Source organism: Perna viridis, chromosome 7 (genome assembly GCF_037379345.1).
Source record: "Perna viridis isolate PV_CMFRI_1.1 ecotype Kerala chromosome 7, ASM3737934v1, whole genome shotgun sequence".
Lineage (NCBI taxonomy): Eukaryota > Metazoa > Mollusca > Bivalvia > Mytilida > Mytilidae > Perna > Perna viridis.
Genome location: NC_142451.1, coordinates 10,976,354 through 11,003,418, shown reverse-complemented (window position 1 = coordinate 11,003,418; position 27,065 = coordinate 10,976,354). Strand labels below are relative to the sequence as shown.

The 27,065-nt window shown below is 33.7% G+C and overlaps 2 protein-coding genes across 9 annotated transcripts; both read left to right on the top strand.

Annotated features, from left to right (window-relative positions):
* Positions 1–3,515: 3,515 nt before the first annotated feature.
* Positions 3,516–26,656, top strand: LOC148611303 (metallophosphoesterase MPPED2-like). 8 transcript variants are annotated; one of them, XM_088591710.1, is made up of 8 exons: positions 3,577–3,634; positions 16,486–16,540; positions 17,188–17,275; positions 18,740–19,018; positions 20,346–20,571; positions 21,185–21,300; positions 22,506–22,616; positions 23,880–26,656. In XM_088591710.1, exons 3-8 carry the CDS (start codon positions 17,218–17,220, stop codon positions 24,107–24,109), a joined length of 1,020 nt encoding a protein of 339 aa, XP_088447836.1. In that variant the 5' UTR covers positions 3,577–3,634; positions 16,486–16,540; positions 17,188–17,217; the 3' UTR covers positions 24,110–26,656. The 8 variants fall into 8 exon arrangements, with proteins under 8 accessions (XP_088447831.1, XP_088447835.1, XP_088447830.1 ...); XM_088591708.1 differs by having other exon boundaries at positions 3,609–3,634; positions 16,486–16,684; XM_088591707.1 differs by lacking the exons at positions 3,577–3,634; positions 16,486–16,540 and adding an exon at positions 12,263–12,398 and having other exon boundaries at positions 23,880–24,115; positions 25,587–26,656.
* Positions 3,765–8,134, top strand: LOC148611304 (uncharacterized). The gene is made up of 2 exons (XM_088591703.1): positions 3,765–4,639; positions 5,565–8,134. The coding sequence occupies exons 1-2, from the start codon at positions 4,320–4,322 to the stop codon at positions 7,315–7,317; spliced, it is 2,073 nt and encodes a 690-aa protein (XP_088447829.1). The 5' UTR covers positions 3,765–4,319; the 3' UTR covers positions 7,318–8,134.
* Positions 26,657–27,065: the final 409 nt, after the last annotated feature.

Below are 27,065 nucleotides of genomic sequence, written 5' to 3'. Positions count from 1 at the left end.
GTGTAATGTAGATAGATCCCAGATGTGTTTATCACTTAAAATGTAGCACTGCAGTTCCCATGACACTTAAATGAAGGTTGTAACATAGACATAATATTTTAGCATAATGGGATGTTTTATTTGAAGAAAAAAAAACATCCAATGAGCCATATAATGTAGGGTTTACTTAAATAGAGGTCTACTTCAATACAGGATTCATGAATCACAATAACTTTGAATATGAGTATTATGTATATTTATTACTGATTTTTATACTTCCAGGTCATCCATGGCATATATATGACTGAAAAGAATTCATACATGTATAATTTAGATGATCTTCAATGCTGTTCAAATCTCTGCTTGCACTGTAATGAAAGCTGATATGAAGCTGAAGTTTGAAAATAAATATTTTCAAAATCATATTTCTTATGCAAATGTACAAGGTTTAAATGTGTTGTGCTTCAAAAGTAAAAGTCACTTTCATACATGTATACAATAACAGCCATGTATACTTCTTGACAGTACCATCCTGGAATACAACCTAGAATCCCTTGCACTGCAAGCTGTCTATCAACTGAGCTAAAAAAATACTTCTTTGTTTTCTGTAGATTAGGTTGATTATGGTCTTTTGTAAATAGTTTTACTTTATTTGTTTTTGGGCCTTTTTATAGATTGCTTAATGGTATGTGGTTTGCCCATTATTGATATCCATGTGGTGATTTCACTTGTAGAAGCTTAATCGTTACTTGCTTTGTTTTTTGAATGACTATCTCATTGGCAAACATAAATGGTACATGTATTTAAGTTTTCTACTTATGACTAGTGAGTGCTAAATCTTTCACTACTTCTCGAACAAGTAATTTTGTGTAACAACTATTTGGCTAAGCAACTGTTGATTCTGTGAGGTAGCACTATGAAACTGCCTCAAAATGTCATAATAGTAGAGTAGTATAAAGCAGGATCATTTCATACAGTAAAACATTCTTGTACTGTAATGCAAGAAATAATTACAATATGCACTGAAACCACAACCAATCAATGAAAAAAAAACAAGTTCCATGGATAAATTGAATAAAATATAAACATTCACAGACATTAAACATTTTGAAAAAGAAGGATTTATTGTTGAGTTTTGAGCTAATCATAATCATGCCATGTACTTGCACCTATAATTTACATTGAATTGATCTGAATTCATGGTTTCCTTGTATAAACTCTACAAGACTGGTAAATTGTGATTTTTTTTGTTCACAAGTTAAGAGAGATGTTGAGGTGAGGATAATCATACCATAAGCTCATGATGCACCTGTATAATAGGACATCTTATCGAATGATAATTATTAGTCAACTGTGCTGGTAATACCCGTTCATTGATCAGAGGGGGTTGGCACACCTCCTTTTTACCAGAAAATTAGTCATTTTCATGTGTAAAATTGACAAAACAAGGAAAATAATGTGTTAGCATCACCATCACTTTGGCTTGCACCCCTCCTTTTCAAAGTGTCTGGAGCCGTCCCTGTTCACTAACCTGTAAATAGCTTTCATCATATTTTGCTTTAACCGTCTAGCAAGAAACAAGTTGCCTGTTTTGAAACTATTTTAATATTCTCCATAAAAGCAATAAAGAAATATATATATAAAAAAACAATACAATGCTTATGTAGCAAACCATGTTGTACTCCAGCAATGCTAAAGGTTGTCTGGCAAGCTATTTTCTGACTTGGTGCCATCCTGGTGTATAGAGGAACGGAATTCCAACCTCTTACGTTGTAGGAGTAACAGGGAGGGATCCAGGATTTTAGATAGGGGCGCACAGCAAAAATTCTGGCGAGCGGAGCGAGGTGACACAAATTTTCAGGTTAAATTTTTGAAACAGTATAGAGTGGGTGCAATGTAGATATCTTTTGTGATAAAATTAGCTAGAAATTTTAAGTCTCAACTTGAAACCGCCTAAATCTACCCATGACAACCCATGCTTTGCAAATTTTAGGGGGCGCACTCCCCCACCAGAATACGCCTCCGAGTAACCATGTTGATTTTTATGAGTGGAGTCGGGGCTAGGATCACATTTGAAATGGAAAGGCAGGACAATGATATATGATTTTATATAAATACAATGCTATAAATAGATGCTATAGGCGAAAAAGAAGGTTCTGGTTTGAATATTACATAAAAGGTCCAGGACACAAAATTTGACTATATAGCCCCCTTTTCCCCTTACGATTCATATGTATATACAAATTTATCATTATTTACCTGGGAGGGGGGACTGGTCATTTTGAAATCATATAAAATTTTATTGACGATATGATATTTTCTTATCCCCCTTAAAAACATTTTATACATGTAACAACTCCTACATTATGCCAGAGCTTGCCGAAACTACGCAGAGTTTTTGTATCGCGCTAGAATTCTAACAAATAAACTTCTGGAACAGGGTTGTGTTGCTACAAGATTGAAGTCATCCCTATATTAGTTTTATGTTATGGTCATCATGAAATCGTGGATCGCTATGGTGTATCCATCTGCGCCATGAAAACTGAATTGTTCAACGTGTCATGGTTTTCCTTTCCTCTTTCGTCTACCCCGGGCTTGACTTTTTATTAGCAACTCGGCGGGTGTATCTAGAAAAGCAGAGGACGCTTACCCTACTGGCGCACCTGGTCCATGCTCCAAGTTTATTGTGGAGTCATAGTTGCTCATTTGCTTTTGTTAATTTGTATATTTGATTTTAACAAATTTCATGTTCTTTGTACGTCTGTTTTCCATGTCTGGCCTTTGTACCTGGATAACATTCTTCTTATTACCGTTATAACTGTAGTTCCCATCACTACTCTTTGAAGCAAAATCAGTTGAGATGTTAAAGAATTCTTACAATAAAAAAATCAAGTCTTCAATTCCAAAACTTGATACTTTGGAAAAGTCTTATAAAAATCAAGCAGAATCAGACACAGCTCTTGAGATTCAAGATATTGGTAAGGAAATTGAATCGTCAGCAGATAAGTCGGACCAATTTGATTTAATAACTGTAAATGTTTTAGGTCCTGATGGTTATGTTGATGTGTGAACTTGATTTTACCAAAGATCATGCATGTGACAATGAAATAAAATGTTTAATGGTGGTAAAATATGTTTTAATTTGACTGGTGTAATGCTCTGTTTAACTAAAAATTTGGATACCCCTTGAAATCCATGTCCAAAATAGACCCCCCCCCCTCTTTGAAGTTATAAAAAACACTGAACCCCCTTTTCCACTTACAGAAAAAATGACCCCCTGGATATATGTACTTGCTTTGTTCAAATTTGGAAATAAATGTCTACGGTTTGAATATTATTTGTAAATTATTATATAAAGGATGCCGAATCTAGAAGTTTAACCTAAAAAAAAACAAAGCTGTTATGCACGTGCCTAATTACAATATTCGTTATGTTTCGGCTAAGTTTACAGCCAATGAAATTAACATCTCGTTAGCGAGAACACAGCGTTACTTTATACATTTATCTGGCATTTTCAAAGAACTCAAAGCTTTTCCGAGAGGAAATAATCGCCATTTTCTTGCGGCATATTTCTCTGTTTCCCTCCCCTTTCCCTATGATATCCCCTGTTGTGAAATAGTAGTCAGTTATTACAATTTTAGTCGAATAATTATCTGTAAGTTGTTTTTTATGAAAAAGTATTATGTCTGCCCCTTTAAGATGTTCCAGACCATATTTATAATAGTTGTGTGTCGAAATTCTCGAAACACAGATTTAACGTACATTTTTCCCATTACATTATTTCGCGGTACTACGAATCACCGGAATGCCCCGTAATCACCGAAATGCCCCTACAAATCACCGGAATGCCACCGAAATGCCCCTTATTTTGTTGTAAAACTATTAAAATTTTATAAATATTGATTCTATGAGATGTTATGAGGTATATCTACATAATAAAATTTTGATATTTTTACACGAAGATTTTTTATTGAAAGAAATAAATATTAGCATCAAAGAAAGATAACTCTCGCTTATTGAAACATGAATGTACTCTGCATAATAACCGATTACATACAGAAAACGATGCAAGTTTTTATCTGTTTAATAAATTATTTGCAAATCAATTGTATAACAAATAATAATTTATTTATTTTTTGTAAAAAAGGACAATTGAAAAATTGCCCTTTTTTTAATCTTGCCGATCATAAGTTCTACCGCTCGTCGTTCAAGGGTCATTTACATAATTATACAAGCTAATTATAAATCAGATCTGAGAATTTAATAATTATCACCAAAATGCAATCTTAATTAGTTAATTTCTAATGAAGAGACAATAATTTTTGACACTAGTTTTTTTTATGATCTTAAACTTGTATTTGATCTTCCGCTTCTCATCATTAAAAAATAAAAATGTATATAAGGTTAAATATATTTATGTTCTACAATCATACCACATTCTGATATTCAGTATGGCTGGGTTATACCCCTGCACTGAATGCAAAAATGAATGCGGTGAAGGCACCATACAATGTAATTTGTGCACCCGATGGTTGCATGTTCAATGTGTACCCATGTCCGATGTGCAGCTCAAGTCATGGTCGCAACCCATGCTGACCTTCCTCTGCCGCAAATGCTGCTTTGTGAATGGCGAGTTTGACCTGCAGAAATCCTTGCAAAGGTAAAATTTCATTTATATATTTTTTTTAAATCCGGGTTCATATATTTATTTATCAAGTCTATCATAATTAGTACCATACTGAATTTTTCCCCACGGAGAATTACACTGTACATAGCTTTAAAGCATAAAGTCTATTCAGTTTGTAAATTTAAAATGCTGAAGACATAAATGTAAAAAACGATTTATTTTCTTCTTTTGTGAATTGAATCGTTCAATCGTTAACTCCACCGAATACTTGAATTTTCCTCTAGGTAGTATTTCAGAAACGTAAATAAATTGAACAGCGTTTTCTTTCAGCTCGTCTACAAGGTTTTTGATGTTCTTTACTATGTCATTTGGTGAGGAATTATCACAAATGTCATTGCAACCAACTAAAATAATCACTATGTCAGGTTTGAAACACCGAATTAGTGATTCCTGAAAGATAATAGATGTCAACATTCTGTTTGCAATGGGGTGTTAATACCTACCGTAAGGAGAACATTACGCAACATTATGCAACAAATATATCTAGCAAAAGATGGCTTCATATAATTGAGCCATACGGTTAATATAATCATGTATACACAATGGCATAACATGTATATACATTGGTATTTAATTAATGTTACAATTTAGCAATTCTACATTTCCTGACATTATAATGGAAATAGAAACCTGAAAACGTTCTTTACTTTTTAAATATTTAATATTCATATGTTGAACTTAGAATAAGTATAATGGATTGTACCAGGCCTTCCTTTTAGAAATGATTTCAATTTTTCTTTTTCCATTCTTATGTGAGAACTTGTAGTACCGCGTTAAATACACGTATATGAACACATCGCTTCGATGATATTAATCTTTTTGTTTCTTTCAATTACAAATTCGTTCAAAGTGATTTTTGAGATTATCTGTTTAATACATTTCAATCGTTTTATTTTAGGCTCTTGGCGGTTTTAGACAGCAAACCCAGTGTAGTGAAAGCGGCTGCGACATCTGAATCCTTGTTACTTGAGACTTACGGTGTGAAACTTCCTGAACCGACCGAAATAAATAAAGCTCATTTAACAATCGACTCTGTGTCTGTTGACATTTTAAGGATGTATCATCCTGTTCTGCTTTCTAGTGTGTTCCCAGCAAAGACTGTAGGTGATGGTAACTGTATGTACAGATCTGTGTCAAAAGCTCTAACTGGGACTGAGTCCTTCCATGTACTGTTAAGGTTACTTTCGTCCATTGAGATCCTGACCCATCCACAGTTCTACGATACCGCGCACCGAAAGCACATCGACCTTGTCAAAGACAACAGAATCGTGCCCGGTACATACAAAGACATTATAATTGACTCTCTCAAAAATTCTAAAAGAAAAACAGAGTATGTCCGAACGCCCGCCTTTGTTATGAACGAAATGTCCGATTTACTTAAAAACGGCAAACCAACCGAGGTTTATAACAAACTCTCCATTAAATACGACGAATTAAGTGGGCCAACAAGCAAACGACAGGTTTATGACAAAAAATTAAACGACTCAAAGAAAGACAGACGGAATGAGGACGGACATGTGGTTAATAGGCGAAATATAGCTGACCACATAAGCGAGATTGACAAATTAGTTGCAAATGGCACATCAATCGTGAAATCAATTGTTAGGGATCAGGGTAAGGCACCATGCCTTATCTTGTATACAGACGAACAGATGACGGACATTAAAAACTTGTGTTGTACAGGCCAATCAATTTTAGGAATTGATAAGACCTTCAATCTGTGTGATATGCATGTAACAGCCACATGCTACAAGCAAGTTAGCGTAGTTTCTGACAATACGGGGGATGCACCAATTTTTCTAGGCCCATTATTTATACATGACAATAGCGACTTTGAATCATATAGCAATTTCTTCAATCATCTTCGTACAAAACTAGCAGGGACAGACAAATCAAATCTTGTTTTTGGGTCAGACGAAGAACAAGCCCTTGTGAACGCAGTTATCACAGCATTTCCCGAATCTACACATCTGCTCTGCAAACGTCATCTATATCAAAATACAAAGCAGAAGCTGATTGATGACTGCGTTGACAAGGCCGATAGGCAAAGGATCTTAGACATGATTTTTGGAAATGACGGACTAATTAATGCTGACGATAGTATCTGCTTCGACACAAAATCTGATGACATAGAAGACGCATCTAGAGAGTTGTCAGGCAAATTTCACAGGTACTTTCAAAACAAATTGAAATCAAATTTGAAAGAAAAAGTCAACAAACCATTATGTACCGGGTTAGTAGAAAACGCATGGACTAACAATAATTCAGAATCTCTCAATCACATCTTAAAGCAAGCTATAAATTGGAAATCGAAACCCCTCTTAGACCTTGTCAACATCCTGACAACTCTCATAGAGGCCCAATTTAAAGACATTAGGAAGGCAATCGTTGGCACAGGACAGTTTAGGCTTGCAAAGACCTACGAACACTTTGGGGTGACAAGGACTGTTTGGGTATCAAAAACGACAGAGGAGCGTGACAGACACTACAAGCGTTTAAGACAATTTATTCCCAAAGACAAAATGACTGTTACTTCTACGGACGGTAAAATGACTGTAGTTCAGCCCAGGTCACTAGGCAAAAAGATTGGTCAGCACAAACGAAAAATTAACGAGAGGACAAAGACATTCAAAAAAACGAAAACAAAGTAAATGTTCAGCTAAGTGAATGTTCAGCTGTTTGATATTAACAGTGCGTACGCCGTATCTTGTTGTTGAGATGCCCAGAAATGGGTAGGACTCCACTGTTACTATTAAACCTCTTCGCATGGACATCTAAATTATTTTTTTCAGTTTATTGGGAATAGGTTTTTTTCTGCCACACATCTTGTCATCGTGATTGTTTTTTCTTTTTGTTTGTTTGTATTATATTATATATTATATTATCGTCTTTATTATCAATCAGATGAATTTTAATCATGTTATGTGATTTAAAATAGTAGCTATATGTCATATGCCTGAGACGCTTCTTAAATAGTTGCTGAATGATTTTACATGCTTATTATCATTTATATTTTTATGATGTGTTAATCCTTACATTTTTTTAATAGTAGCTTCATATATTCTGTGTTTTGTAAGAATTTGCTATCTGCTTTGCTGACATATTATTGACTGTGTACCAATAAAAAAATATTATGAACTAATTTCAGCATTTAGTTATCAATTAAAGTCTATGAAGTATAAATCATATTGAGTTTCCACCTGATTACTGGTAATTACTAGAGATTGCGCAACATAGTCTTTATCTCCAATGCGAGTTATCGCTCTTTGAACTAATTGACGCTTCGAGAAACAACACTTTAAAATATTTAATTATGGTAGGAATTATGCATTTATGAAAATTTTAAGCATTAATCTTTATGAAATTCATCATGTAAAGTCATTTGAAGGGGCATTTCGGTGATTTCAATGGGCATTCCGGTGATTTGTAGGGGCATTTCGGTGATTACGGGGCATTCCGGTGATTCGTGTTACCCCATTATTTCGTCATTTCTCTAATTTCTAGAAATTCCGTAGATCTTGCATACTTTCTTGTCTGTTGACATTGCTAAGTTTTTACTGAACCTTTTTTAGCTCGCGTGGCCGAATGCCATGTGAGCTATTTCCATCACTTGCTAATCTCTTTTGGGATTCAGTGTCAGAAGCTATTTTCTGATTTGACCGCCCATTGAGTCACACTGAATCACAAAAGGGATTATCACTTGGCATCCATTGTCCGTTAACATTTTTTCAAAAATCTTTTCCTCTGAAACTACTGCACAGATTTTCCGTAGGGTACAAAATATATCTTGTGCAAAAGTTGTGTTTAGATTTTTGATCCATCCAAAAACATGGCTGTTGTTACTGAAAATATAACATAGGGATCAGACAGTAGTTTTCGCACGTACAATGTATCTCCAAAACCATTAGGATAAGCCAAATTCTGACAGGGTAAAAGTGTTCAGCATGATGAGATCTATCTGTGGGGGCAATTTTTGTTTTAATCTGTCAAGCCATGTTGGAGTTATTGCCCTTTTTCAACAATTTTTTTTTGGTGCTAAGTTTAATGTTATTTGTTTCTAAAATCTTCTCTGATACTACTCAGTGTGGGAAACCATTTTTTCCCCAACTTGTTATACTGGCTGGTGGAATATTGATCTTGCTAGCCAAATAGAAATTCAACTAGCCAATTTTTTTTTGTTTTATTGTCTGTACTATCATCTGTTTTCTCTTGCATTTGACTATCTTCTGCCTTTCTTTTTCTTTCTTCAACTATTTTATCATTTGTTTCTAAATTTATCAAAAACTTTTCCATTTTAGAATATTCCCTCCTGTTGAAGTTTTTCAAGTACTTAAATAGCTGTCTTTGTAAGAATCATGCAAAATCTGAAAAATATGATTATTAAATAGATCGCTGCCTTGTGATGGACTGTTGAGTCAAAGGCTACGGGAGGCAACCCAGACAGAAAACGATGGTCAGACTGGGATCATTCCTTTGAAAGGGAACCTGTCTAGGAGAGGAAACTCTGATGTAAAATCCGGCTAGAAAGGAGTCGTCACCCATGGTAGGGAACCTATCTAGGAGAGCTGACTCTGATACAAAAGCATGTGAGGGACTTGCTGACCACCACATTAAAATAAAGCTGAAGCTAGAGGGCCAACCCCCCACTAGTGGATACAAATGGTTACAGAAACGATTACAGTAAAAGTCATTCCTCGGACTCGTCAACGACTAGAGAAAGAGGACCAAACCAAACATCGAGGACAGCAAATGACGCGAAAGCTGATGAAGTTGTTCTCACCAAAACAACAAACAACCATAGGCACTTGGAATGTTAGAACAATGTATCAAAGTGGCAAAAGCTTGCAAATTGTGAACGAAATGGATAGATACAATATCGAAATTCTAGGACTCAGCGAAGTAAGATGGAATACAGCTGGAATGACAACACTATCTTCAGGTCATACGGTCATATTCTCAGGAAATCCAAATGAAGACGACATACATGACAAAGGCATGGGATTCATGCTTACAAAGAAAGCCAAGAAATCGCTTTTGGAGTGGAATCCATTATCTGCAAGAGTGATATCAGCTAGATTTGACACTCGAATCCAGAAAACAACATTTATACAGGTGTATGCACCAACAAACACCGCAGACGAAGATTATAAAAATGACTTCTACAACTTATTACAATCAGTTGTTGATGCCGTTCCTAAAAGAGACATCCTTATCATCTTTGGAGATCTGAATGCCAAAGTAGGTGATGACAGAGGAGGTAGAGAAAGGGAGATAGGACCACATGGAATAGGGCAAATGAAAGAGAACGGAGAGATGTTTGCTGACTTTTGCGCTATAAACAGTCTAGTAATTGGCGGTACTTGGTTTCCACATAAATCTTGTCATAAAACCACCTGGATTTCACCATCTGGAGACACTGAAAACCAAATAGACCACATAACAATAAGCCGTCGATGGAGATCTTCATTACAAGATGTACGAACAAAACGTGGAGCAGACGCAGCATCAGATCACCACCTTGTAATTGGAAAAATTAAACTCAAGCTTTTAACAACAAAGAAAAGAGAGACTACAAAAAGGAAGTTTAATGTTGAGAAGTTTAAAGATCAGAAAGTGAAAGAAAACTTCCAAATTACACTCAGGAACAGATTTAGTACTTTACTAGATCTTGACAACGAAGAAATGAACAATGATATTGATGACATCTGGAACTCAACAAAGACAGCCATTCTGGAAGCATGCGAAGAAACAGTTGGTTTCATTCAAGTGAAAAGAAAGAAATGGATGTCAGATCAAACATGGGATACAATATCTGAAAGAAGGGAAATAAAAGAAAAGTTGATGAGTGCCAAAACCAGACAGCAAAAGAAAAACCTGCAAGACCTTTACAGCGCAAAAGACAGAGAAGTGAAGAAAAGCTGTAAAAGAGATAAAAGAAACAATGCTGAAAAGTTAGCAGTAGAAGCTGAAAAAGCCTGCTTAAAAGGAGACATCAAAACATTGTATAACATCACAAGACAACTCAGTGGGAAGATCTCTCAAAATGAAAATTTACCAGTCAAAGATAAAAACAACAATACCCTCACAAAGCTAGAAGATCAGCTTGACAGATGAAAAGAACACTTTAGTGAGGTATTGAACAGACCACCACCAACAAATCCACCAATACTTGAAGAAGGTCCAACACTTAACATAGAGACTGACAAAATTACCGAAAATGAAGTAAGAAAAGCCCTAAAACATCTTAAGAATGGGAAAGCAGCGGGAATCGATGGCATACCACCAGAAGCCCTCAAGTCCATGAATGACACTACCATTCAATATCTTCTTGGGCTATTAAACCAGATATGGGAAAAAGAAAAAATTCCAAAAGACTGGCAAAAGGGACTCTTGGTAAAACTACCTAAAAAGGGGGACAAATCCAATTGCAACAACTGGAGAGGAATAACTCTTTTGTCCATTCCTAGTAAAACCCTATGTAGTATAATCTTACAAAGAATGAAAGAAGAGATTGATAGCAAGCTGAGAGATGAACAAGCTGGATTTAGACAAGAACGATCATGTGTCGACCAGATTGCAACACTCAGAATAATTATTGAGCAAACGATCGAATGGCAGTCATCCCTATATCTAAACTTTATTGACTTCCAGAAAGCATTTGACAGCATAGATCATCAGGTCTTGTGGAACATTCTAGGACACTATGGGATTCCTCCAAAGATTATTTCCATGATTAAGTTACTGTATGAAGAATTCTCTTGTCAGGTCATACATGCTGGTACATTGACGGATCCTTTCCCTGTAACAACTGGCGTAAGGCAAGGATGCATTCTCTCTCCCCTTCTCTTTCTCATAGTCATCGACTGGATAGCAACAACAGCTTACAACGACCCTCATGGTATACAATGGACACTAACATCTCGTCTAGAAGACCTCGAATTTGCAGACGACATATGCACACTATCGCATCGTCTTCAAGATTCCCAACACCAGGTCAACCATCTCGAAGAAACAGCTAAAAGAACAGGATTGTATATCAACACAGCCAAAACCAAAGCCATGAGAATCCAACAAAACCAGATGGATCCAATATTGGTAAATAACCAACAGATAGAGAATGTAGATAAATTTAAGTACCTTGGAAGTGTCATAAGTACAACTGGAGGCACTGACGAAGATGTACAAGCCAGAAAGATGAAAGCATTACAGGCTTTTTCCATTCTAAAGCCAGTATGGAAAAGTAGAACACTGAGAACGACTACTAAGATCAAAATTTTCAACAGCAATGTTAAGTCTGTCCTGTTATATGGTTGCGAGACCTGGAGAGAAACAGAAAACACCATGAAATCTATACAAGTCTTTATTAACAATGCCTAAGAAATATACTGAATATCAGATGGCCAGAAAAAATAACAAACAAGAAACTCTGGCAAAGAACAAAACAACAACCAATAGAAAACACCATTCGAACCCGAAAATGGAAATGGATTGGTCATACTTTAAGGAAGAACAATAAAAACACTACAAAGCAAGCTTTAGATTGGAATCCCCAAGGACAAAGAAAAAGAGGAAGACCAAAGAACACCTGGAGGAGGGGTTTGAACTCTGAACTGAAGAGAGTAGGACTAACGTGGAAGAATTGTAACACCATCGCCCAAAACCGAAGCGAATGGAGAGAAACTGTAGTCGCCCTATGTCCACCCATGGACGAAATGGAATAAATCAACCAATGGTAAAGTGATTCATGGTCAAGAAAAACCCACCAAACAAATGATGCTTTTTAGTCTACGTATGCTTTACTTTCACATAACTTTCACATAACAACAACCTTTTCTGTATTCAGATTTGCACTTTTGAGGTCTCACTAACCACTTCTAACGTTTCCATTACTTTACATGTTAAAAAAGTAATTTTCAAAGTCTCACTGTGAATTCCCAGACAAATGACATCTTAAAGTTGCATACCGTTGCGAAGCTTGGAAAATAAGGCTTCCAAAATCATTATGCTAATGGTACGATGATTGTAGAAATTCTTCACAAAATTTACATGAATAAATAATACTGAAAATCCATATTTTTACCTGTTCTGCTAACTGACAGCATGGAGGCAAATTACTCGCACATGTAAACAATATTCATACACTTTTGTAATTAATTACATATATGGTTTTAAAGTACACTTTCTCAGCTTTATTTTGACTACTTTTAATCATAATACACACAAATAATGCACTTACAATGCATATGTCTAGGTTCAGTGTGTTTCTGGTACTACATAGGGGGATGGCCATTTGACCTGGAAGTGGTTACTGAGACCTGAGAAAATCATGCATTTATCTCCCACTATAAGCAACCAAATGAAGCTAAATCAAGAACGATAACTTTCATGTACAATCTATAGAATTTTTATCACAAAATCGCAACAACCAAATGAAAAACTAAGACTGGTTTTGTGATCAGTTACTGTTTATGAACAAGTAATAAAACTGAATTTGGTGGGTTTTTGACTTGCATGAATCACCTTCTGCCTGATTTTAGAAAGACTTATACTTGTACTCCATTTCTGAACTCATATTTTAAAAATAAAATTATATTTCAACAGATTCGTCATTATGAAACAAGAAAATGTTCATGATTTGCTTCTTGTTCATTTTTATTTTTACAATAAACAACTAATTTGCAAGGTAACATATCTTAAATTACCAAGATAATTTCGTTTGATTACTAATACAAGATCAGGACCATCGTGTAGGTTTTAGGTAATCCCGTTTACCGGAAATTAAAATGGCAGATCGTAAACAATGCTTTACAAGTCAATAAATTGTGCAAAATTCACTTGACATACATGTATTCAAGCTAAACCTCTTAATATGTAGGGAACATATTTTTAATGTATGATGCTAAGGGTTGTTTAACTAAATAAGCTGTTGACTGGTTATCTTTCCTTGGAACTCGCCAATCAAATGACGGTCGCCAAATTGACAAGTGTAAGCTAATGGGAACTCGCCAAATTACACATCTACTTGTATTTGGCGAGCTGGCGAGCTGTGGTTTCCCACACTGGTACTTAACCAAATGGAAACAAACTTGGTATGAATGTTCCTTGGGGTATCCTGCATTAAATTGATGTGGGGATTTCTTATCCATCCAAAAATATGGCCACCTTTACTAAAAATAGAATAGAATAGAACATAGGGGTCAGACAACAGTTTTTAGCATACATTGTATATCTCCAAAATCGTTAGGTTTAGCCAAGTTCTGACATTGCAGATGTGTTCAGCATGATGAGATCTATCTGTAGTCAAATTTTCATTCTAATCTGTTAAGCCATGTTGGAGTTACATATGTATTGTCCTTTTTTGACGTTTTTTTTTTTTTTTTTGTTGTTGCTATTTTTAATGTTATTTCTTTCCAAAATCTTCACCTCTGACACTACTTGACCAATTCGAAACAAACCTGGTATGATTGTTCCTGGCGTATCGTGCATAGAATGGTCATGGGGACATTTGATCCATCAAAAAACCTTGTTGCCATTATTAAAAATAGAACATAGGGGTCAGACAGTAGTTTCTTGCATATTCTTCTCCAAAACTGTTTGGTTTAGCAAAATTTGTTCAGTTGCTTAAATGATCCTTATTATAAGGTCTACAACAGAAAATTCTGACAGAGGCTCTGGTCAAAGTTTGGTTGTAATCTGTTAAGCCACATTGGAGTTATTGCCCTTTTTCAACAATTTTTGCTATTTTTAATGTTATTTCTTTCAAAAATCTTCACCTCTGACACTACTTGACCAATTGAAACCAAACTTGGTATGAATGTTCCTTGGGGTATCCTGCATAAAATTGATGTGGGGATTTTTGATCCGTCAAAAAACATTAGAGCCGTTACTAAAAATAGAACGTAAGGGTCAGACAATAGTTTTTCGCATATACATCTATCTCCAAAACCATTAGGTTTAGCCAAATTCTTTTAATAGCTGAAATGATCTATATTATTAGGACTACAAAAGTCTTCAGGGATAAAAGTTGTCAGATGACTTCTTGTAAGAGTTATTGCCCTGGAAAGGGGAAAAATGACCTTTTTTTTTTAAGTTTTCAGGCAATATCTTGAAAACTATGATAGATTAAAAGAAACTTTCAATTGTTGAGAAGATCTTATGATAAGTCCCACCAAGGACTTCTTGAGTCAAAATTGTTGGACAACTGGTTAAATTTAGTGCCTTTGAAAGGCAATATTCAACCTGGTGAGGGATTCAGGCTCCTGGGAGCCTCTTGTTTTTTTACAATTTTCAGCCAATTTCTTGAAAACTATAATTGATAGAAAGAAACTTTCAATTGCTGAAATGATCCTTAAGACAAGTCCTACCAAAGTCTTCTTGAGTCAAAATTTTTGGACAACTTCTTGTCAAATGTATAGCCCTTGACAGACAAAATTTAACCAGGTGAGCAATTCAGGCTCCTCTTGGGGCCTCTTGTTTTGTGAAGTCTGGACTGAAGCCCAAAATGTGTAACTGAGGCATAAATTTCTGATTGGAAAATACCTCAGCAAACATTATGTTTACCTATATATAGGCTTAGCAACTGTTGTCTACACTGTAAGTGCACATTCAACAAGGTGGTTGTTCTGCATTAATGTAATTGCAGTCACAAGTTTGAACCTGATCATGTGTGGGGTGCTTTACAGGATATATACAATGTAAAACAAAGCCAAAGTTTTTTTCCTTTTTTCACTTGTCGTTTTTGTTTTTTTTTTTTATCAAATCTTCACATTTCATTTATTTCTCTTTGTGTTAAATTAAAATCAACCCCCCCCCCCCTTACATGCATTTCATATACATTGTAGTATATAAAAAAAGAAATTTTTGTAAAAACAACAAAACTCAGCACTAAGCAAAAAGGTGTAAAAAAAATTAACTTTAATTATAAATAAACGATTTTAACAATGCTTTATATACAATGTACATCTATATTTATTTTTCTTTTTAATTACAATTAGTTCTTAAAGACTTCATTCAAAGTTGACATCTGTTTCATGGAACATTTTTAGCTGAAAATTTGGTTAGGAAATTAATTTAGTCACACTGTACTAGCACAAAGTATTTCTTTCAATGTCTTAAATATGAAGTTAAATTCATAAAGTTTCAGATGAAAAAAAAAAAACAAGATTCTGAGAAAAATGTTTCCGCTCCTGCTAACAGGAAATAAAATGCAAAGCCAATACATGTAACTCTTTGATCCAGCAAATCATAAAATTATCATCTGCTAACTGAAACAAACAATTTAACACAACATAACAGAAAAAAAAGAAAAAGAAACTGCTCTTTTTCTTTGAGCTTTGAAACTCTGGAGGTGTCATCTCATGCATAGTCACATAAGTTAGGATTCATGTTGTTTGTCTTTTAAGTACAAACATTTCTTCTTCTCTTTGTGTTAAACTGTACTTACATGTATTTATGGAAATGGATATGAAATTCAACTTACACGTACCTCTCGCTATATGCTTGGATCGCCTTTTTCATCCTTTTCAAATAAATATCGGCGCAAATATAGTGGTTTTTGAATTCTTTTTGCATGCTGACTATGATTTTAAGTATTAAAGAGGCTTAATTTGATAATTAAGATTTATTTAGACAATCAACAAATCAAAAACATCTAATTATATTTTTTTTTATGTTTTTTTCACTTTGTTTTACTTTCTTTTTTTGTTTGTGCACGTAGGTACATAAATGCCTATATGTACTCAGTAACTTGACAACTTGACAACAAAAAGTACGATCATAAACAATTCAAGAGATGAATGTTTTATTTCTTTTTCTTTCAGCACTCAATCACCATTGTGCCCTTTCTTGTGCATTAGGTTATTGTCAACGTCATAAGTAAGGACAATTGAATTTGAAACAATATAATTATTAGAGCAGACGGATCAACTTTGGGATGGAAAAACCTTTGGACGATCGACTTAGGGACAGATAAACTTGGGGATGGATCAACCTGTTACCAAATTTTGTCATTTGCATTATGTTCGTCTAGAATACTACTCTTGTTTCCTTATTTAACTAGTGCTTTGATTATGATTAAAGGAGTCGTTGGCCATTTATCTCACTCTATCTGAAAATAATGGTTTCAAATTGAATGTTTTGGTAAAGAATGCATGGCCCATTGAAATTCTGAAAATCTTATAATTATAACATGACCCGTTTTTGATATAACAAGAATAGGTGTGGTGTATATGTCGAAGAGACAACAACCCCACCAGGGTTATTGCAAGTTGCATAGTTTTGGTGTTCCAAACCTTCAGACGTGTGGTAAAAAATGTGTCCAGTTAGTAAAGATATTTAGTCCTTTAATTAATAATGGAAAGATGTTAAAATTGGAGAATATCAAAAGTTACTTTTGCAATCTATTCCTAGTTGACATACAATGTAACATACATGTAACTCAGGTAGCTAAAAACTATTTAAGGCAAATACACAGCATTTTCCATCTTTTTTTACGCAATTAGTGACCCTTCTATTTTTTTCAGATTGCTAATGATACTTTTCACCTGAAGAACATGCTGAATTCAATAAAACAGTTGGTTTTAGGCAGTTCTGAAATGGAAGATACAACAGGTAGGGAGTACAAAAATGTACATTGTACATAAAGTTACATATGTACAAGGTATATGAAGCTAATAAGGTGTACCAGCATGTTATGTTTCATTGTGGTTTTCTATTAAAAGTCTTAACCAACGAAAAGAATCTGGGTCTGAAGCATGTTTTTAGTACAGTAAGCTGCTTTAATGTGCAATTCAAAATAACTGAACAAAATATAGACTGAAATGATAGATAAAATTCAAATACTCCAGTAATACATGTACATGTACACTTCTAATAATAACAAATGATATTTGGTGCTCTCATTAACTACTGCAAAGTTCACCTCAGGCTGAGTCACACAAAACAGAGCCTAATATAGACATTGATTACCTGGGGAAATTTTAGTAAAGTCTTTTTGAAAAGTAACAATATTGACATTTTTTGACTATATGTAATCTATTACAAAAACTTCTCCACATCACAAACAAATGGGAGAAGTGAGCACAAACAATTAGAAGTTTTTTTTTCATTTCTCCCTCTAGATTAGGCCCTGGCCAAAGACTTTAGAATTAGTACATGTACATGTAGTCACTGCTTATCAGCCAAGCATATAGTATTTAAGGAGATAGATTGACAACTGAGGCAAAATAATATATCCAAGTGAGTTGGCATGCTTATGTGCTATTGCTTATGTGAGCTAGCACAATAAAGATTTGGCTTGGCTTGTCAGACTAGTATAAAGCAGGGTCTGTTCCATTGGTCAGTCATTCTTGTCCTGAAATGCATGATATATCTGCCATAGGATGTTAAACCCACAATCAATCAATCAATCAATCACTGCTGTAAAAGTGTTTATTAGAAAGAAAACAAAATTGAGGTTTCAAAAAGATGCCTTTTGGCACCACATGTACTGGTAGTATTAAGTGAAAAAAAATTAATTTACAAAATTCAATTTTATCGAAAGAACTTAACTTGCATCTGAAAGTATTCAATTATATGACATCAAGGGGACATCATCTGTTACTAATTTTTACAACAATCAACTCCTCTGAAATCATGAAATCTGATATATTTTTGTGTGGCAGTGATCATTGGAATGAAAATGAAGTTTCAGATTTTATTCAATCATTACTTTTAGATATATCTCATATACTAAGACAGCTAACACTCAAAAGCAGAAGTTTTAATATAAATTTTAAGAATGAAGAAATACATTTCTCAAAAGTTTAAATACATATACATCAACTAATTTGTTGTGAGATCATCATTTGTACAGAGGATCATTTTATGTGTTCTGATTTCATAATGTTATCTGTTTTGTGTTGGGATTCTGTGAGATTGTATTGATATCACCAAGAGTTTTTATTAATCATTACTTGAGAACACTAAAAAACATCACAAGTGATGAAAAAGATTTTTCTCAAGCTAGAAGAAAATGTGAAGAACAGAGAAGGATTAGAGAAATATGTAGTCTTACCCTTTATTTATTTATATCAGATGGACCTGTTCAAGTTGAAGTACATCCCCTAAGCCAAAGGTCAACTAAAGCTTGGACTGAAATGAAAGTGAAACAGAAACATATAAAACTGAAACCTATGGATCCAAAGACTCCTATTACAGAGGATAAACTTCGATTTGTCTGTGTGTCTGACACACATGCTGCCATTGAGAAGAACCCTTTGAATTTTGTTCCAGATGGAGATATACTGGTACATGCGGGGGATATAACAAATGTTGGTCAGCCAAAAGAAATTGAAAAGTTTAATGAATATTTAGGTTGGTTATTCTGTTTTATTTTGTTATTTCATTAGTAGTAACTTAAACATGGATTTTGTATATTTTGTGACATACATGTACAATTTGTACATTAGGTGGACAATTTGTACATGTACTCCTAAGGTAGTACAGTGCAGTTAGGTATTTCTGAAAATTTGGTCTCATTTTGTTGAAATAAAGCTGCTTTGATGCTGTCCACACAGAAATTTCTATTGTTTTGTCATAAAAAAGTGCATATTTTTAAATCTTTGGTGTGTGGAGGTTCAAGTCATTTATAAGTGATTTGTGATTATCGTTATAAAATCCAGTAGCCATGGTAACATACTGTAAAAAATATTAGTGCAAATCAGGGGTGCCTTTCCAAAACTCACAACCAAATAATATGTTTTATAAAATATCAGGCACTTAGTCGTTACCATAGGATGAAAGCATGCATTGAGTAGGTGGAAAAAGGGTAAGAATAATAAGACCTTTTTAGATTCATTCTCTCACAATTTTAGTTCCAAAAATTCGTGTGAAATAAGGTATTTTGAAAATCAGCCATCTGATGCTGGGTAGAGAACCTGATACGGAAAGGGACTGAAACGTTCTGGATACCATTTTTCATTTAAATTACACCTGTTTACCATTACATGTATTACATTTGTCTATGTATGAATGCTTAACTACATGTACATTTAAACAATATATCCACCTAATTTCAACTTTTAATTTTAAGTTTTACAATATTTGATAGGGGTAACTTAGTGTGCAAAACAGTGGTAACTGTATAGTGCACCCTAAGGTGAAAAATTGGAACAATCAGAACTACTCTGCAAAAAAAAACCTTGGAGCAAAAAGAAGAACTTTCTTGAAAATTAGTCAGAATTGTAGTGATTCACATATCAGAGTAATTCAATCCACCCAAAGGCACTAAAAATTTAGTTATATATCACTAGAAATAGAGAATAATAAATCTTCCAAGAAAAACAAGGAGCAAAGAAAAAAAGTAATGGGAAAAAATTCAACCAGTTTAACTTTAATTTTTCAATCAGATCAGACGAATTCCAGACAGCTTCTTCTGCCTAGTGCATCTGAAGACCGATTTTCTTTCATGTAACGAGAAAGGCTGAGTAGTTTCAATAGAAAATAGGGAGAAGCTTCTAAGTAGAGTATATATATATATATTTTTTTAAAGAGAGATGTCAAGCAAATTATAGATTTATCTTTTGTGTTCGAATCCAGCTGATCTCTGTATAGCATTTTTAATTTTTTTTCCCTAAAGGTACATTTGTAGCATGTGGTGAATATTTAAATGCTAGTATAATCAACTGTTGGTCTGTTTCAGGTCAACTTCCTCACAAACATAAGATAGTAATAGCTGGAAATCATGACCTTACCTTTGACAAGTCAATGGATCAACATTTGAGTCGTTGGCGTGTTAACCTAGAGAAGGTCAAGACTTTCTTAGCAGAACATGGTGTCAAGGAGGTCAAAGATCTATTAACCAATTGTGTGTATCTTGAAGACGCAATGGTGACACTGTATGGTGTGAATATTTATGGTTCACCATGGTAAGATAGATTTTTGATTAAGTTAACTGTACAGCTTTTATCCTTACATGTTATGGTGGTTAAAGAGAAACATTTGATTTTTATGGCCTTACTACAATCTGATCAGTGCCTGGTTTCATTAAGAACTGAGATTTTATTCTAATCATTCCTCAACTCAAATTTTGACCTCATAATCCACTTGATTTTGAAGATATGAAGAAAAAATTGCACCTTTACAGACTTTTTTGTAGACGCTTGAAGATGTTGACCTGAATTTTCTGGTCGTGAGGTTATCATGCTTCACAATTTTTTTTATTTTTAACTTTCTTCAATAATTTTAGTAAAAGAACTACCAAAAGAGTTTTTCTATTTCTTTAATCTTAAAATGAAATTGTCACTGAAGATGTGTATGGTATTCTGTGGGCCAGCACTAATTGCATTTCTTTTAATTCTTCCTTCACATGAAAATCAAATCTATAATTTGAATTTATAATGTATATTGTAACAATCATATTCAGGTTGAGACTGGATTATCCAGAAAAAGTGATATTTGAACAGATTTATCCTTCTTGTAACAGTATGATACGTAATAAATATTTCAAAACAATTTTAAATTTTGATACCTTTTTGACAGGCAACCAACATTTGATGACTGGGGATTTAACTTAGGGAGAGGAGAGCCACTTCTAGCTAAGTGGAACTTAATACCAGAAAAAACTGACATTCTTATGACTCATGGACCTCCTGTTGGTACGTTTAACTTTTTTTTTCGTGTATACTTATTTTTGTGATTAAGATGTCATTTCAGATTTACAGGTTTTTTAACTCTCCTTAAAAGATATATTGTATTATATTGAAACTTATTTGTGACTACTAATTTGCTTGGTTGTTTCTTGCTTGTTGTATTAAAGTAGAAGACCATGTTATTGTGCAAGTCATAAATATCGAAACTAATCTGTTAAATATTCATGAAAATTAAATTGAAACAAATTAATTTCCTTTTCTTGATTAATTAATCGAGATTTACAATTAGGAAATTTGAATTTCCCGCGCCTATGGGCGCCGCCATGACCGGTTGAACTGTGACGTAACAAAGTCGGTTTGAAAAGTGAAAGTAAATAGGTAATTGATTACAATGTCTAAAGAAATCACAAATTTGGGACTTTTCCCCTATAATTTCAACCCAAAATAAATAGAAGAAGAGATTGAGGCACAACTTGTATAAGCCAATTCAGACATCAATGACGAACACAGGATTTGCAGCCAGATGACTAGTATTTGTAAGGAAAATCTTATGGCTACGTCCGAAGAATGTTCGTGTTGCTGGTAAAAAAAACTTTTAGAACATTTCTATTTTATCATTCGTACAAACGTAAGCTTGAAAAGTCATCATGTTTTGGTGATTAGATAAACATAATCGTAGAAATATTTACGGAATATTCTTTGTTTACATATTATTTGCAGTACTTGTATCTATAAAATCTGGCTATGATCTTCCTTCAGATAGGAGAGTTCTGCAAGTTGGCTATCCACTTATATTTCAAGGATTTCGAACTTTGCATAGTCTTGAGCATTTTATAAAAGCGCATTTTGCATTAAAGGTTATTTATTTTTGTTTACGTGGGTATGATTTATCATAAGAGCTCAACTTAATGCAAAGGTGATCTTTCCTTTAAGTTTAAATATTGTGTCTATTATAACTAAAACAGTTCCATATTTGACTTTCATGTCATGTCAAGCTGTGTCCTGTGAACATTTTTTATAAATTTTTTTGTTGGCCATTGAAAAGTTCTGTGTTGAAGAATTTGCTTATGTTTTGTTCTGTAGGTCATGGAGACGTTGTGTGTATGGGGCTAAACGCAGGTTGTGTGGAGCTCTTAAATACAATACAGAAAAGAGTCAAACCAAAATATCATATTTTTTGGTAGTTACTGTGTGATTTTCTTTTGTTTCAGGCCATGGAGACAATATTTTTGATGGAACCAGAGTAGGATGTGTGGAACTACTCAGTACAATACAGAAAAGAGTCAAACCAAAGTATCACATATTTGGCCATATTCATGAAGGTGCATTACAAATTTCTCATGTGTTTACAGATTTTTGGCCAGGTTGCACTTATGCAAATCAGCTTATAGAACGATGAATGTCAGGCAGGCGGGTGGGCAATGAAAATATTTTCCTAAATTTTTCTAAGCAACTATAAATCACAGCCACTAGATATTTTGTACACAACTTCAATGTGGGGTCCCATATCATGTGATGAGATTTTAGATCTGTTGCACTTATACTTCCTGTGTATTTTTTTCAACTTTACAGCAACCTAGCGATTTCTGTCTTGGACCAATTTTTGTAGTTACAGAGAGCTTATCTACTATCCATTTCTAAGTACAAAATAACTATTTCCTAATTCTTCTTTCCATTAGCTCTGTTTACAGTGTTTCTACATTTGTAATTATCCATGTGGGACTAATAACAACACAAATCATTGGTTGAATTGGAATGAACCATTTAATGGTAGGCATCCTTGGTTTAAAGTGATTATAATTAAAAATCTGATGGCAAAATTAATCACTTATTCGCAAAAATAACACTGGCATTATATTTCACATAATATCAGTCTGTTCTTGCTTTATAGTGATACACAGTTTTGTACATGAGATCTTTCAGTTTATTTTTTTTTCATATTTTATATAAAAAAGGAGATGCGGTATGATTGCCAGTGAGACAGTCATCCACCAAAAGTCAAGCAATGAACAATTAAACTACTACAGGTCACCATACTGCCTTTAATCATGGGCAAAACCCATACCATAAAGCAAGCTGTAAAAGGCCTCAAAATAAATGAAGTGAAACTATTCATAAAAGATGAAAATCGACCTAATCTGTAGAAAAAATGATAAACGAATAGCAATGAACCTGAAAAAACAACGACAACCACTGGACTACAGGTTCTCAGCTTTTGACAGGCACATCATTAAATGACAATTGACAAAAAATGGTATATGGTTTCATATTTGTTGAAAATTATTTCTGTCAAATTATATATTCAGAAAGGGTCTAGAATGCCTTAATGATTTTACAATCGAATTTAAATGTAGTTATTAGTTTAAGCCACCCTAGACAATGACAGGTACAAGTAAGTTTTATATAGAGGTGGTTTCAAATACAAAGAAATCTGGATGATCTAATAAAAAGTTCTTGTACTTGAATGAGTGAACATTTTTGGTTAGAGTAGGTTAGGCTGTTTGATATTACATATATTAATTTTTGAAAAAAAATATTGCATACGTGTACTTTCATTGCATTGTTTCTTATTTTCTGTTTAATAGGATATGGCATAACATCAGATGGATTCACTACTTACATCAATGCCTCTACATGTACATTGAGATACATTCCACAGAACCCACCAATTGTTTTTGATTTCCCTATACCAGAAGGCCATTCTAAACAGGATGTCATTGATACGACTGTAACCAAATATGGTAATCAAGAGGATGCAAAATGCAGTGATGATTCAGAATCAGATGATATTTTATTCAAGGAAGACAATTCATAAAAAGGGGCATGTATTCCAATAGTGATAATTGACCAGTAACTAAATCTTGGGATTTCTTGGGAATATGAGCTGATCCCAAGCTACCACAAAGTGTCCTATCATCTGGTATGTTCACACATATCACTACAGAAGTTTTATGGTCGTCATCATGAACTCGTGAATCTTTACGGTGTATCCATCTGCACCATGAAAACTCATTTATTCAACGGGTGGTAGTTTTCCTTTCCTCGTTTGTCTACCCCGACTTGACTTTTTTTATGAGCAACTTGGTGGATGTTTCTAGAAAAGCAGAGGATGCTTATCCTACTGGTGCACCTGGTCCATGCTCCCAGTTTTTTGTGGAGTCCGAGTTGCTCATTTGCTTTTGTTACTTCATATGATTTTAGTTACTTTATGTTCTTTGATGTGTATGTCTGTTTTCCACGTCTGGTCTTTGTCCCTGGATTACATTCTTTTGATTACCGCTATAACCTTGCTTCCCTTGATTACTCTTTAATTATAAAAAACTGATGCTCTGCCTTTATTTCTACATATAAATAATATTATGTGACTACAGATGGTTTTAATCATCAGTTTGATGTCAGTATTTTTCAGATACACTGTGATGTAATGTAAGAAAATTTTACGTGTGTCACCAAATACATGTAGCATATTGTTTATTTAAGAATTGGCAATAATAAAAATTTTGTCTATTGAAAAATAACATAAATTTTCCATGTGCATATTGTTTATTGTGCGAAGTGCAATAAACAAAATATGCACATGGAAAATTTGTTATTTTGGGCATGTCAATATTTTTTTATCTATTGAGATATAACAAAATTATTTTAACCAATCAGATTACAGTATTTATCTCAAATTAATTTATTAACATATTGAAGACATACACATTTTGTTGGGAAGAAATTTGATAAACTATTTCCTACATGTTTAGCATCTTGAACGTAGCTTTTCTTTATCACTTTATATTCATTGAGGGTACCTACTTGTGTTATCTGCAATACTCAAATAGTGTATAAACCAAACTTTGCATAGTGTCTATTTAAGGTTTGTTTTTAATTTTGACCAGGTTATGCAAAATAACCAAGTTTCAAGCACTTTACGCACAAATGAGAAATAAACTATCAAATTAAACTATATAATGATAATACAAAGGTCAGTAAATTGGCCTGATCAAGAAAATTATTGGAACAGTTTGTAATGGGCATGCACTAACTTATATAAACACAGAAAAATTGCAAAAAAATGTCTATCTTTTAAGTGTTATCCTTCCAATACGGAATGATTAATGATAAGTTGAAATTTTATATGAAGTTTGGGCATTTTTTAAGGCAAAAAATACATTGCTATCCTGAGCTACCAGCCAATGAATGATACTGTAAATTCTGTAAAGGTCCAGTAGATGATGAGCAACATTTTTTTTTATAAATTGCCCCAGATATGCAACAGTAAGAGATAAAGTTTCTTCCTCTGTTAGATAAAAATCCAAAAGAACTTCTGAGATGACAGTTGTCTTCTGAATACCAGTTCCTCTCAACCACTGAAGAATATTTGCTTGTATATAAAAGAACTTTATCCACTCAGGGATTCCGGTCTTAAAACAGCTGAACTTAATTTTTTTCACATAATTCTGAAATAAGTGTTCTTTAATTATACGTGTATTTTCTTGTGAATGATACAAGAGGGTATTACATTATTACTTAAAATTATGAAATAATGATAATGACTGATATGTATTTTAAGAAATTCATGTCTGTGTTGCATTGAATTCACTATTTTGTGTTTTAGAAACATAAGAAAAGCATGTGTTTCATCACTAACAGTGGTCTTGTAGTCCTGTGCCTTCCTAATTTTAGAGAGGAAATTTTAATTGGTTGCCCTTTGGGCAACTTAATTAATTTTTAAAATTTTATTAGACCTACAGATGGGACCACAAAATAATTTTGAGCACTACCTAATTTATCTTAAGTCCTGAGGGCTACCTAGCCAGAAAAGTGAGTGTCAAACCCTGGAAGTATTTGATTTCTTTTTTTTTAAGTAGATGAATCAGTGGCAGATCCATGTTGGGGGTGCAGGAGTTTGGCATCCCCTTTTTTATTTAAAAATTTGTCATTTTTGTGTGTAATATTGAAAAAAAACTGGCAAATAATTTCCTTGCACTCCCTTTTGTGAAATTATGGCTGACACCTCCCCTTTTCAGTGTCTGGATCTGGTCCTGTTAATGGATATTTAATCAAATTACAATAGTATATATACACAAGACAGTATTTGTTTTATATGTGTATGTATGTTCAGTTATTATTGTTCATATTTCAGTAGATCAGATAATTTGCATTATTATTTTTTATTGTTTTAATATTACTATTGATATGCAACCTTTTATCTTTATATGCAATCTGAGTTATTTGTATTGTTAAATAATGTATGCTGGAACTTTTTACCATTTTTTCATTGTTGAAATCTTAACTTTTGTCTTTCATTGACTTGGTTATAAGTAAAGCAAATATTTTACATATTTTTTGTAATAAAATAGTACTGTTAGTTGAATTTATGTATTTTCTTTTAAAAATGATGTATTTACAAGTATGAAAAAGTCACATTATCTTAATTACAGTGGATACAGCTATGTAATCTTATTTTTGAGTGGTATGTTTAAGAAATAAATCGCTGAAACTCCCATTTTATCATTGTTTTACCACAGGCTGGCCATTTATGTCACATTTTTTTATCCGGAGCATAGAGAGGGGTGAAAATGACATAAAAACAGGTTAAAACAATGATAAATGTAGTTTCTGGGACTTATTTTGGTTCTAATAGGACTAGTTTCTTCATAATTTTAGTAGATGGAGCCTTTGAGTTGAACGAAATGTTGGTCATGTGTTTAATCACTTCTTTTACCATGGTTGTGGTCTGAAAAGCTTTTAAGCACGTCATATGAGAATTGTTATTTTGAAGT